The 14578-nt window shown below is 33.7% G+C and overlaps 1 protein-coding gene across 2 annotated transcripts; it reads right to left on the bottom strand.

The window, feature by feature from the left end:
* Positions 1-4295: 4295 nt before the first annotated feature.
* LOC131602817 (aspartic proteinase 39-like) lies at positions 4296-6787 on the bottom strand. 2 transcript variants are annotated; one of them, XM_058875018.1, is made up of 4 exons: positions 6564-6787; positions 6064-6229; positions 5756-5885; positions 4296-5634 (listed from the first exon to the last, which is right to left on the bottom strand). In XM_058875018.1, the coding sequence occupies exons 3-4, from the start codon at positions 5861-5863 to the stop codon at positions 5374-5376; spliced, it is 369 nt and encodes a 122-aa protein (XP_058731001.1). In that variant the 5' UTR covers positions 5864-5885; positions 6064-6229; positions 6564-6787; the 3' UTR covers positions 4296-5373. The 2 variants fall into 2 exon arrangements, with proteins under 2 accessions (XP_058731001.1, XP_058731010.1); XM_058875027.1 differs by having other exon boundaries at positions 6070-6229.
* Between the last annotated feature and the right edge of the window lie 7791 nt (positions 6788-14578).

Genomic DNA, 14578 nt, shown 5'->3' with positions numbered 1-14578 from the left:
TATATTTTTTATATAATTATAATTGTTATGTATTAGTTATAATTTTAGTAATTATTAATATAAAATTTGTCAAATAATAATGAAATTTTTTATGAGTTTTATTTTTTAATTTATAATTAGAATTAGAGTAGAAATATAAACAGAATAATTATCATTATTATTCATAACTCATAGATTATATTAATTTTAAGATATCCGAATTAATCAATTTTTAAATTTTTTAGGATTTTTTCGAATATGCATATAAAAAATAAAACCTCTGACAATTTTTTGGGTTTTTTTTTATATACATATCCGAATTAATTAAAATTCCAATTTTTCTTTGGTATTTTTGGAGTTGCATCTCCGAATTAACCAAAATCTCAAATTTGTTGTGTTTTCGGAGATGGATCTCCAAAAAATTATTTTGAGATTTTCAGCAGGGCTTTTCATCCTATGGAAGTCTATAAAGAAATTGCCATTTAATAAATATAACATGTTCGCCTTTTTATAATACCTAGTTAATAAGAAAATTGTATCCAACACCCTACACTTTGCTTTTACCCCCTACATTTTTAAAAAAAAAAATATTCACAAGTTTTACAAAATTACTATTTATTATTAATTTGTTCGCCCAAAAACTTATTTGTAAGTTTACTAGTATATAAATTGTTGGTTAAATATGTTTTGAGAAAAAAATTCATACACCGACTAGTGTAAAATAATTTTACACTGTCAACCAATCACAACTTTTTATCAGAATAAATCACACTTTAAATTAAAAGTTCTTTTAATGACAAGACACTTTGTTAGTTTTCTATTGGATGACAGTGTAAAATAATTTTACACCGTCAGTGCATATAAATTAAATTCATATGTTTTTAGTTTCTATAAAATAGAAAATTTTATTTTGGGTCCCTATTAAAACAAATGACATGTTTTGGTTCATACAAAATTATTATGCACATAGTTTTACTCCCTACTATATATATATATATATATAAAGTTTTTTGTAAAAAAATAAACTCAAATTTTGTTTTTTAAGTCGAAATTTTCTTTGCTTTTATCACTATTTTTTGAAATTTGAAAAATTCAAAGCTAATTCTTCGCATTTTAAAAAATTCTAAAATTTGGTAAATAAATATTTTACAATATTCTAAACATGTATAAAAAAAACTATTTAAAAATTTAAAAACTGAAGGGTAATTAAACAGATTTTAAAATTTTAGAAAATATCAGAGACTAAAACTCCAAGCATAAAAACTTTAGAAGGTCCGTTCATCAAAGAAAAACTTTTTAGGAACTAAAAATGCAAGGTCGCATATTTATAAGGACCCCTAATAAATTTAACCCTAAATTGTTCATGCAAATTTTGATCACTAGATTACTTACATTTAAGTATTTTGATATGTAACTTTTTTTTGAAAGTTTTATTATTATTTTCTATAAATGTGGAGACCTCTCTACTATGCGATTAAAATCAATAATCTGTAGTCATCCCTTATGCATTCTCAATTACATATATGTTTGATACAAGAGAAATGGTAATAATATGAGCTAGAGAGATTGGAATAAGACATATAGTAATTTTTTATTACTCGATTAGATATTGATATAGACAAAAGAAATAGAAGTAAAAAAATTAATACTAGGTTGTGATAGAGGTGTGAAGGACATGGAAGTTGATATTTATACAAAAAGTGCTACTGAAAAAATGTAAGTGTCTATTCAAAATCAAGTCAACACCGTATAAAGATGGTCTAGGAAGGAAAGTTGATGTAAAATATGAATGGACTTTAAAGTCAAATTTTATTTGATAGCTAAGAAGGCCATGTGTTGTGAGGTGCCTAAGTGCATATGAGCAAAAATATGTTTATTTGAAAAAGCGTCTTGTATAAAAAAGAGTAAATATCAACAAGAGATCATAGTTCATAGAACTAAGATACATCACTTTAAAGTTGATTGAGAACACGGATTATGTTTAGTGGAGTAGAAGAAGAGATTACTTAGATGTTGTGAATTGTTTTTGGTATAACTCAAATTCAGTCATTTTGTTAATTATTTTTTGTATTTTGTTGATTACGGATATCACTTACAAGACAAACAAATAGAAACTACCACTGTTTGAAATTGTTAGTATGACATCACGTGAGTTGAGATTTGATGTTGCTTTTTCCCATATGGAAGATGAGACAGAAAGGTATAAAAATGGCTTATCTATTCATTTGACAAACTATGTTTATATATACAGTTGTAGTACAGATGAGATCATAGAGTTATGTTAGGACTAATTACAATAATGAACATATATGGAAGGAATTGGTCATGACACCTATACACATGCTGTGACAGAATCATAACAAATAAAGTCATGATACTAAAATATGGAAACTGTATAATGCCAGTGATATTGAGATCAATATGAATTTATTAGAATCATAACTTTATTTAACTCCCCTTCTCAAACTGATGGTGACATAGTCACCCCAAGTTTGTCTCTCATCATGTTGAACCTTGTGTGTGTGGGAGGTTTGGTTAAGAAATCTTCAATTTGATTCACTGTGGGTACGTAGGATATTGTGACTTGATCTTGAAGTACTTGATCACGTATGTAGTGGACATCTATTTCAATATGTTTGGATTGAGCATGCATTACTGGATTGGATGCTAGTGCCTTGGCACTAAAGTTATCACACCATAACACTGGTTTCCTGGGCATAGGAAGTTTTAGCTCACCTAATAGCGATCTAATCCAAGCTACTTCAGCTGCTAGGTCAGCCAAAGCTCTGTATTCTGACTTAGTACTTGACCTTGACACCACTCTTTGTTTTCTCGAGGCCCGCAAGATTAATGTCTCACCAAGAAACACACATTGTCCTGCCATGGATTTCCTATCATCTATGCTAGTAGCCCAAACTGTATCAGAGAATCCAACAATATCAAGATCAGTTGAGGGATTGATATGAAGACATAAATTTGTTGTTCCATGGAGATATATTAATATCCTTTTTATTCCTTGCCAAAGATCTATGGTTGGGGAACTCATAAAGTGGTTTGTTGACCGAGAACGCTATGTCTAGGTACTGAAATGCACTTATTGCTTGTCTGTATAGTGTAGTTTGGCCATAGGTTCTCCTTCAGCAGTTAGTTGTTTCCCTGTTGTCATTGGTGTGGGGCAGGAAGAGGCTTTTTCCATATTAAACCTTTTGAGTAAGTCTTTAATGTACTTTGTTTGTTTCAGGTACATTCCACCAATATCTCTGTGTACTTCAATTCCCAAGAAGTAGTGTAGAGGACCTAGGTCTTTAAGAGAGAAAATAATATTTAGTTAAGTGATGAAGGTCTCTAGGAACCTTTTGTTGCTCCCTGTTACTATTATGTCATCAACATATATGAGGAGAAGTGTGATATGGTCAGTTCCTCTAAGGAAAAACAATGATAAATCACTCTCTGTGTTTTGAAATCCCCATTTTAGTAGAGTATCCTTCAACTTGTCAAACCATGCCTTTGGGGCTTGCTTAAGGCCATAGATTGCCTTGGTTAATTTGCATATGTGATAAGGTTTGGTAGAGTCTATATATCCTTCTGGTTGATGCATAAACACAGTTTCTTTGAGATTGCCATTCAAGAATGCATTGTTTATGTCCAATTGCCTAAATTCCCTATTTAAATGTACTGCAATGGATAGAACAATTCTTACAGTGCTGGATTTGATCACTGGATTAAATGTCTCATCATAGTCCAGACCTGCAATTTGTTGAAAACCTTTGGCAGCCAGTCTTGCTTTTCTTCTTTCAATTGAGCCATATACCTTGTACTTGGTTTTAAAAACCCACTTTGAGTCTATGATATTATTCTTCCCCTAAAATGGTACCAGTGTCCAAGTGTATTTTGCTGTTAGAGCTTTAAATTCTGCATCCATGGCTTCTTTCCACCTTGGTCTGACTTGTGCTTCATTTACATTTTCTGGTTCTTTATCCTCTTTGTGTGTCTCTTTCAGTTCTATATAAGGTAGTTTGGGCTTGTAGATCCTTGCCTTGCTCCTAATATGTATATGTTGGACATTTTGATTATCCTCTGCTGGGTCTGTGTCCTGTATTGAGCCTGTTGTTGCTGGTGTTTCATTTGTATGAGAAGTTGCCTCATCTGCAGTGACAAAGATCTCATTGAAGACTGGTTGATCTTCATTAACAACTAGGTATTCTTCCTTGTGGTTCACATCATTGTTACTTGGTTCAATTGTGTGACTTGTAGTGGTGCCTGTAGGTAAAGGAGGAAGAACAACAACGACACTTTCAGTTAGAGTTCATGCTAGCATCACATACCTCACTAGTGATATTTGTTCCCCAATCTGGACCTGCTCTAAACATTCACATGATAAGATTTTGAAAGTAGGGATAGTAGACTGAGGCCACCTAAATGAACATTCTTTAAAGGGTCAGCTAGAAGTATGAGTTCATGTAACACCGACACTACATATATATCCTATGTAGCACTACAAGTTTTCATGACGACACGGATGACATAGTCTAAATGGCATGCTGTGTAGGAATGCAACACCGCGGTGTAACCAGGTCGGTTTATCCGGATTACCCAAAAGCTATTCCAATGGCATGCACTGAAGTTAACCTGAAGCTTAAAATCTCACTATGCATTATCGCTTCACATTATTAGAAATATAAACATAGCTATATAGTTTATAATCATGAGACTTCATAGTCAAAGATAGCTTTACTAAACATGATGTTAACAAACAGTTTAGTGTAACTATGTAATTATAGAAACAATTATAGAAGTAATCATACTGCCTGTAACATTTCTTTCTCATGATCACTGTAGATCATCAATTGACCCGATAATTAACAGCCAAAGTATAAACAGAATGCCATATTGATCCTGCATTGCTTATAAAACATGTTAGTATAGTATTAAAATACTTGTGAGATAGTTTTAACAAATATCTCCCCCTTGTGAGTGACTTGTTCACCAAATTAGTTTGTATGATAAATAATATATCGTATGCGCGCATTATATTATATCCCATTCAAAAAAACGAACCAGGTGGAGCACTCGGAGACAGAGAGTAATCCAATTGACATAATGGCATATATACTGCAGTGGTCCTAATCAATAACTCTGATAGAATGACCTCACTAGTTCAAAGTTAGGAAATAACTATACAACTATATGTTCACAATGACCAAGTGCCAAAAAAATTCTTTCCCTTTTTCAATATAAATCCAACTATTTATTTCTTTTTTAACCAAATTATAACAACATAGGAGGGCTTCCAAAATTTAGATTACATTGGCCTAGCACTCATTCCTACATCTAAGCCCGGCTCTCTATCACATGCAATTATAATTATCCACAATAAATAAGCACAAGGGTTGCTCACCCGAATACAATGGGAGCTGAAGAGTTAACATTGTCAGAAGAAGACTGTCCGAGGATCATGTCAAAGTACAGAGCATCAGAAACATAAACACCCGAGGTACCACTCCCATCTTCATACTGAAACGTGTAGCCGCACTGATTAACCTGAGGGGAGCATTGAGCAGCCGCACCTTGAACCCCATAAGTACATACAGGGTCCGAGCAACGAACCATCGCAGCCGTGGACGAAGCAACCGTGTCAAAGAAATTAAGCTCAATCTGTATAGCACACACCACAAGAAACAAAATAACAGCAAGGCATTAACCTCCAAATCAGAACAACCACACAACACCATAAGTAATAGTAAAAAACACAGTCATGAAAATCGAAAACACTAACCCCAATTCCACTAGATTTAGGACAATTACTGCAAGTATTACAATTAACCCACAAAATATCACTTCCAGTATCAATTTGAACATTAAATTCCTTAGGTGGATTTCCCATCTTTACTTTGGTAGTATACAGCCTGAACAAGAAAACCAAAATCATAAATAAACAACTTAATTAAGTACTTATACAAAAGCACTTATATATAAAAACCACTTCTCTCACAAAAAATACAATAAAATGAAACGGTTTTAATATAAGTTAAGGTGTATCTATATGCTATACTAGAGAGCTTATAGAAAGAGAGAATTGATTACCCATACCCACGGGTAAAAGGACCGGAGGAGCCTTAGGTGAGTCCAGGCAACTGAGAGCCTGTTTGATTGGGTACCTGTCTTGGAATATGTGCCTGTAGTTTCATCTTTATTCTTCACATAACTTAAAAATGTTCCAAGGAGCTAGTACAAACCAAACACCTGATGACTATTGCCAATTCAATATCAAAATCAATGTCAAAATCCATTTAAATGTAAATTTAAAGGCAATAACAAAAGTAAAATTAATCGAATATAGAAAATTTGAAAACAAGAGGCAAAAGATATTGAATGCAAGCAATGATTGTTAAAGTGTATGAGCAAAATAAGCTTGACGCTAAACGGATTCCCTATAGTTGTTGTGGATAATTGAAAGAGTGGATATAGATAATAGAAATTGAATCAAGCTTGAGCAGTATAAGAAACCCTAGAAATTAAACCAAATCAACAATTACAAGTAAAGGGGCAAGGAAACCCTAATAGATTGATGGGTAACGACGAACCTAAAACGGTGAAGAATCGGTTGCGGAAGGAAATGGGAGTGTAAAATTAATGTACGAAATTGGAAAAGAAGCTACAAAATATCGACGACCGCGACGACGAGGATTCACGATGCTTTTGCCGTGGAGAAAGAGAGAAAGGTCGGTGACAACATCTCCAACCAAAGGCACGTGCCAAATTTTGCATACCTCCGATTTGGTGTGCAATGGTTTTAGATTTTAGAGGCTTCCCCATGTTTGTGTGCTAGATTGTTCACAAAGCTGAAAAATTGGTTTGGTGAAATGCATGAATGGTTTGGTGAAGAATTTTAGTATATTTTATTCATCTAATAAGTTTAAACCCATTAATATTCTCTCATTAATTAATTTGAAATTATTCATAATATTCAGAATATTCACTTAACTAGTTATTAAGAATAATATTTTGAGTTATAAAAATAAATATTTTTTTTAAGTCAATTTAAATTTACACCCGATTTTTAATTTAACGGGAGTAATTGAGATTTAAATATAATAATATTTTAAATTTACACCCGTTTTTAAAAAATCGGGTGTATATTTTCACATGATCAATCATAAACTTACACTTTATTTACAAAAGTGCCACCGTGTTTCTTATTTACACCCGTTTTTAGTATATTGGGTGTAAATTTTAAAATTATATTATTCATTTTGCACTAGTGAAAGAAGCTTAAAGCATACTATGACATTATAACAATTGACATTACGAAGGTCACTACAGCGGAGAAAAAAAACAACAAAAATTCTTTAATCAGGTTTCTGATTACCTACGCTATTTAAGGATTCTCATGTGCATACGTGAAAACTGTTCAAGAATGAGAGGAATTTCTAGAAGAAACGGAATTCCACTGCAAAACATGCTTGAAGTTGAAATTTTTGACTCTTGGAGAACAAACTTTGTGGGGCCATTTCCCTCTTCTCATTTCTAATACTTATATTATGATAGCAGTATATTATGTTGCTAAATGAGTTTAGGCAATTGCATCACCTAAGCTGATGGCAAAACAGTGGTAAAGTTCCTTGAAAAATATATTTTCTCACAATTTGGAATACCTCAAGTGCTTATAAGTGATGGAGGATCACATATTTGTAACACTTAACTCATAACATCTCCAATGGTGCTATTTATTTTTTAATTCTTTGCGGAACCCATGGTTTTAAATTGCGGCTGCGGATGCGGTTGTGGCCACTGCGGTAGCGACTGTGGCAACTGCGATTGCGGGTATTGCAGCTGCTGCGATGCGGATTGCGGTCGTTATGGCGTGAATTTAATATTTAGAGCATAAAATACTATACTTTATTATTTAATTTATATTTTGTTCACATGTCTTCCATTTTGTCTCTAATTTTTCATACAATTTCACATGTCTCCCACTGGGACCTATTAAACCACATACTCATCCAATTTTCACTCCAGTAGTAGTGTAATTTTGAAAAACTCATTTTGAAACCCATTATTAAAAAAGGTTATTTTATTATAACTTTTCATCAAAACTATGTTGCATCCTAATGCAACTGTAGTACCAGTTGGAGAAAGAACTTCTCTCTCCAATAGTGAAAATTGGCTTTTGGGTTGTGTCATGCTGAAACAATGCATCAAAGAACTTCCATTGGAGACACTCTCACTAAAGCTCTTGATCGTTACTTTGTACGACACAAAGTGGCATCATCTTATCATTCCTATAGCAATGGACATGTTAAGGTTTCCAATAGGAAAATTAATATAATCTTCGAAAAGACAGTGTCCACCTCAAAAAAAGACTGGTCTACAAAACGGGATCGAGCATTATGGACCTATAGGACAACATTTAAATATCATATTAGCCTCACACCAAATGATCTATGAGAAATAATGTCATCTTCTAGTAAAATTGGAATACAATGTCTATTGGACAATTGAATTCTTAAAATATGACTAGCCACATGCAGGGCAGAAAAGAAAAATGCATTATTCAGTTTTTATACAAAGAAAAAAGTCAAAAAGTATCAGCACCAATGACTATTCAAGAGAGGAAAAAAAAATTAAAATAACCAGCTTTAATAAAAAAAATATCAAAAAAACCATGTTTTGGGGGTATTTACCAAACTGTCTAGGTTTGGGACCGCAGACAAGTGAATACGCCAAATGAAATGGCGCATGCATGTCACACAAGCCATTCCATTTGGCGCATAAGGGCAAAATTTAGGGCAAGGATTTAAAAGCCAAATGGTTTGGCGCATTAGGCCATCCCTTGACACATAGGCGCCAAATGGTTTGGCTCCTATGTGTGTTCCCTTTTTTTTTCAAAATTAACCCTATTTCGGTATTTTCGCGTACCGTTTTCTATTCCGGCCTTATATTCGCGGACCGTTTTTTATTCCGGCCTTGTGTATTCGTAAAAACGTATGATAAATCGAGTTCGTTAAAGTTTCTCTTACCGTAAATAATGGTTGCGTTATCGATATCGGTTATTTACTAAAGCTCAATTTATTGATGAAAGACCGATGAACGGTTACATGAGTTGGTAAGTGAAATTGATTACTAAAGCATTTAAAAAATTACAGATTATACTAAACTTGCGACGATGTCGAGCCACGATTAGGGCATCTTTTTATATTGTGGCCCACCTGACGGCAAATGCTGCATTTTCGCTCCACCTTGTCGCGGACGTCCATTTCGGTTCTAATCCGTGTACTATTAGGACGCCCTTTTTTCTTTCGCCGCATTGCGTCGTTGTGCCAAACTACCTCTCCATCATAATCAGGCCAGTAATCCTCCTTGGCCACCACAGGAAACGCAACACTGTAAACTCTGAGCAACGTCTGAGTCTTGTAAATCGGAGACAGTAGTGATATAGCGTCGCGGTGGGCATACGCACATGCAGCTATGACGTGTGAGCAAGGCATACGAAAAGCTTGAAACCTTCCACAGTCGCACCAATCTTCGTCAAGAAGAACCCTATATTGTTGCCTTGGCAGTCCCTCATTGTGGTCAATTGTCTCGCGCACACTGAACGTGCGATTGAATCGGTCAAAAGAAGTCACCTGATGAGTGTTCGCTTTTGCCGACTGCTGTTGCATAAATTTCATGCAACTATCGCTTAATAGTTGACCAGCTTGCCTAACATCACCCCATCTCCTGCCTCTTGTTGAGAAGAGTGAAGCCATCCTAAAGTATGTGGCCTCCACCAGTGCCGTGATTGGAAGGTTACGGATTCCTTTGAAAACGCCATTCATGGATTCCACGAGATTGGTTGTCATATGGCCCTATCGCACGCCATTGTCGTAAGCCCTTGTCCATTTGTCCCTGGAAAGATTATCTACCCAAGTACCTGCCTCTGGATTTGTCATTACAATCTCACTCCGATAATGCTGGAATGTGGGTTGGGTCAATGCATAACCAGCATTGACTAGGGCCTTTCTTAGATGTCTGTCCTTGATCTCCCGCATGAAGTTTTGGGCGATGTGGCGAATACAATAGACGTGTTTTGAAGGGGGGTCATGCCATCCGTTCGCTGGATTACTGTAAGCACTCTCTATGGAAGCGTGCCTATCAGAGATTAAACATATGTTAGGCTGGGGAGCAACATGTTCTCGGAGGTTCTTTAGAAAGAAACTCCAAGCCGCCGCAGTTTCACCTTCGACGATAGCAAATGCCACTGGAAATATGTTGCTGTTCCCGTCTTGTGCAACCGCCATGAGCATGGTTCCTTTGTATTTGCCGTATAACCATGTCCCATCAATTTGAAGTATGGGTTTACAGTGTGCAAAACCTCGGACGCAAGGTTTGAATGCCCAAAAAAGCCGATGGAATATTCCGTTTCCTTGGACAGGGTTTCCATCCGGGGCATGCGCGGGCAGTGTCTCTAGAATCGTAACAGTGTCAGGTGCGTAACTATGTAGCGCATTGAGGTATCGGGGTAGAATTTTGTATGACTCCTCCCAGTTGCCGTAGACTGTCTCAATTGCCTTTGTTTTTGCAACCCACGCCTTTCTGTAAGATGGAGTGTAGTTGAAGGTTGTAACGATGTGGGATATTATATTTTTAACCTTCAGAGACGGATCAGAGCTTATGAGAGGCAAGATCTCCTGGCACATAAGATCGGCACTGAGTTTTGTATGATCCTGGGAATTGTTAGGGTTGACACACGTGTGTTTCTGCGTAATCGACCCTATTTTCCATGCATTACTTCTCTTCCTATAAGAGGCCAACAGTCTGAACCCGCACTCTGGATTTTTACAAGTGATTACATACCGTTCCAGGTTTGAACGGTCTACTTCAAAATCAACGTTGTTCGCCATGTGCCATTTTTTTATTCTTCTCAGACATGCCTCCTTAGACGGAAACTTGTCTCCTTCCTTTAATTCTTCGTCGTTTTGGATGTAGGGTGTGAAGAAGATGTCAGATGATGGTTCGTCACCTTGGAGGTTCAAGTTACTCATATGTGCTGGAGGTGCGTACGCATGAGCTGGAGGCACCAAGGTTTGCTGCTCGTCGTCGGATTCCTCGTTGACCATGTCGTCAAAATCAGTTTCCAGATCGTCTTCTTCCTCGTCAATGACGTCAACCTCGTCTTGCTCGTTGACTGGTGGGTCAATAACCTGTGAGGGGACAACATTAGTTTCTTGTGTCTCAGCCTGAAGAGTGACGTACAGCTCGATGGAATCCAACCCACAGTATTCGTGGGTGGTAAACATATCTTGCAAGTCTTCGTCATTGGCAATCTCCATCTCGTAAAACTTGACGGTGTTGTCTTCATTGAAATTGGGACATTGGTAAAAAACGCTTGCAATAGGACCAATTGCAATCTTAGAGTATAGTCGCTGAATGAAGTACGAAAATGTTGCTCTTTTGCTCAACAACAATGGTACAACCTGAGTGTTTCTCATCACAAAACTGGCTATCTCATGAGAGTAGGTCTCACCGTTCAGATGGGCATGCACAAGGTACTGGGTTGATGAAGTCATTTTGACTGAGAAAGTGTTTGGGTGTTGTAAGCTCAAGTGAGATTGGATAAAATTGTTGGTGTGGGCTGTAACGTTTAGAAAATATTGGGTGGCCTTATAAATTGTGCTTCTTACATCCTTGCCAACACATAGACACGCTGATCTATGTCATGTACCCCATCACGCGTCTGCATATGTCCTGAAACGATTCTTGATAAGATTCCTGCAACGACTCCTGGTAAGATTCCTGCAACGATTCCCCCTAGACAAAGCATGCATGCAGCCCTACATCTAGCAGCTAGTTCTGAAATAAATATTTTAATATATATATATATATATATATATATATATATATATATATATATATATTTATATATATATATATATAAATATTTATTTATATTTATATATTTATTTATTTATGTATATATATATATATAAATATTTATTTATAATTATATATTTATTTATTTATGTATATATATATATAAATATTTATTTATAATTATATATTTATTTATTTATATATATATATATCAATATTTATTTATATTTATATAATTATTTATGTATATATATAAATATTTATTTATGTATATATATATATATATATATATATATTTATTTATATATGTCATGTACCCCATCACGCGTCTGCATATGTCCTGAAACGATTCCTGATAAGATTCCTGCAACGACTCCTGGTAAGATTCCTGCAACGATTCCCCCTAGACAAAGCATGCATGCAGCCCTACATCTAGCAGCTAGTTTTGAAATAAATATTTTAATATATATATATATATATATATATATATATATATATATATATATATATATATATATATATATATATATATAAATATTTATTTATATTTATATATTTATATATTTATTTATTTATGTATATATATATATATATATATAAATATTTATTTATAATTATATATTTATTTATTTATATATATATATATATATCAATATTTATTTATATTTATATAATTATTTATGTATATATATATATAAATATTTATTTATGTATATATATATATATATATATATATATATTTATTTATTTATATATGTCATGTACCCCATCACGCGTCTGCATATGTCCTGAAACGATTCCTGATAAGATTCCTGCAACGACTCCTGGTAAGATTCCTGCAACGATTTCCCCTAGACAAAGCATGCATGCAGCCCTACATCTAGCAGCTAGTTCTGAAATAAATATTTTAATATATATATATATATATATATATATATAAATATTTATTTATATTTATATATTTATATATTTATTTATTTATGTATATATATATATATATATAAATATTTATTTATAATTATATATTTATTTATTTATATATATATATATATATCAATATTTATTTATATTTATATAATTATTTATGTATATATAAATATTTATTTATGTATATATATATATATATACTTATTTATTTATATATGTCATGTACCATAGCATGCGTCTGCATATGTCCTGAAACAATTCCTGATAAGATTCCTGCAACGATTCCTGGTAAGATTCCTGCAACGATTCCCCCTAGACAAAGCATGCATGCAGCCCTACATCTAGCAGCTAGTTTTGAAATAAATATTTATTTATATACATATATATATATATATATATATATATATATATATATATATATATATATATTTATATATATATATATATATTTATATATATATATATATATATATATATATATATATATATATATATTTATTTATTTATTTATTTATTTATTTCTATATTCATGTATATGTTTTTATTTATATATATACATAATATATATTTATATACATATATATATATATATATATATATATATATATATATTTATTTATTTATATACATATATATATATATATATATATATATTTATATATATATATATATATATATTTATATATATATATATGTTTATTTATTTATTTATTTATATAGCGTAATTAATCTTCAATAAACCACAATTAACACAACGACCACATTAATTTTAATTGAACGATCCGGTTTTGGCAACCCAAAACAACCGGTATATCACAATATTACATTGCAAAATAACAAATAAAAACTTGTAGTACACGCTCGATCATTGCAACAAATAAAACAACACTTAATCTAAACTACTCAAGTATCACTGCAAGAACAAGTGGATCTTCAACGCCTCGGTTAACCTCTCCACTGTATGTCCAAAACATTAGATCCACGTCCACATCGTCTTTCACACGGTCCCAATAATACATGTAGGTGCCTTCTGGATTATTATCCGTCAACGTAATGTATGGACAACGGTAATCTATCTGTTTAACTTTTCTGGTTGGACCATCTAGTTGACGAAACCCAGTGTTGATGGCTCTAACAATTCTCTGGAAATTCCAGTGGGGGTTAAGGCAGACACGCATGTGCCTACCTTCCTCAAAAAAAACGACAGCCCAAACTGAGTTCATTTTTTAGTGTTTGCAGTAAGAATGAAGAAAGAGTTGGTACTTCAACTCCACACACTCATACCTATATTTATAGGGGGTGAAATACAGAGGAAAATAACTTTGTTAATTATTAATAACTTAAATACTAATAGGAAACTTGGTAATGTTAAAAAAACATTTCATTAATATATGCTCAGAGCATTTAATTGGACGGTACAGAAGTAATTGAAAGGGTAAAGAAATTGCGACATCTAGGAAATTACAACGGTTAGGACAATGTCTTCTCTGTCCTCCATCATTCGAGTGCATTGAATGTCGTCCTCCATAGTCTCCCACCAACGCTGTCTTTCAAGAAAAACACCGCCCGTTGTTCTAAGTCTCTTGATAGATCTGATTTGTTCGCCTGGACTCCACTCTCCGTCCAAAAACCTTAAGAGGGTTTTCTTAAGCTGGTCCATGGTTTGAATGTTCCAAAACAACACCTGCATAGGAGGTTTGACGGCAGAGAAAATGACGTATCCAGTCCTTCGACGATAGTCCGGTTGATAGTCGAAACGCCTCACAGGGGGTGGAGGCTCTGTGGTCCGGTGCGAGCTATCTGGCCTTATTCGAGATCT

This window comes from Vicia villosa, linkage group LG1 (assembly GCF_029867415.1).
Source record: "Vicia villosa cultivar HV-30 ecotype Madison, WI linkage group LG1, Vvil1.0, whole genome shotgun sequence".
Classification (NCBI taxonomy): domain Eukaryota; kingdom Viridiplantae; phylum Streptophyta; class Magnoliopsida; order Fabales; family Fabaceae; genus Vicia; species Vicia villosa.
This window is presented reverse-complemented; position numbering and strand designations above follow the sequence as displayed.

Excerpts from the sequence above, each read along its gene's own strand:
- LOC131602817 (XM_058875018.1), bottom strand. The coding sequence starts at position 5,863 with ATGGGAAATCCACCTAAGGAATTTAATGTTCAAATTGATACTGGAAGT. Across the intron at positions 5,635-5,755 it reads CTAAATCTAGTGGAATTGGG|ATTGAGCTTAATTTCTTTGA; the intron begins GTTAGTGTTTTC and ends TGTGCTATACAG.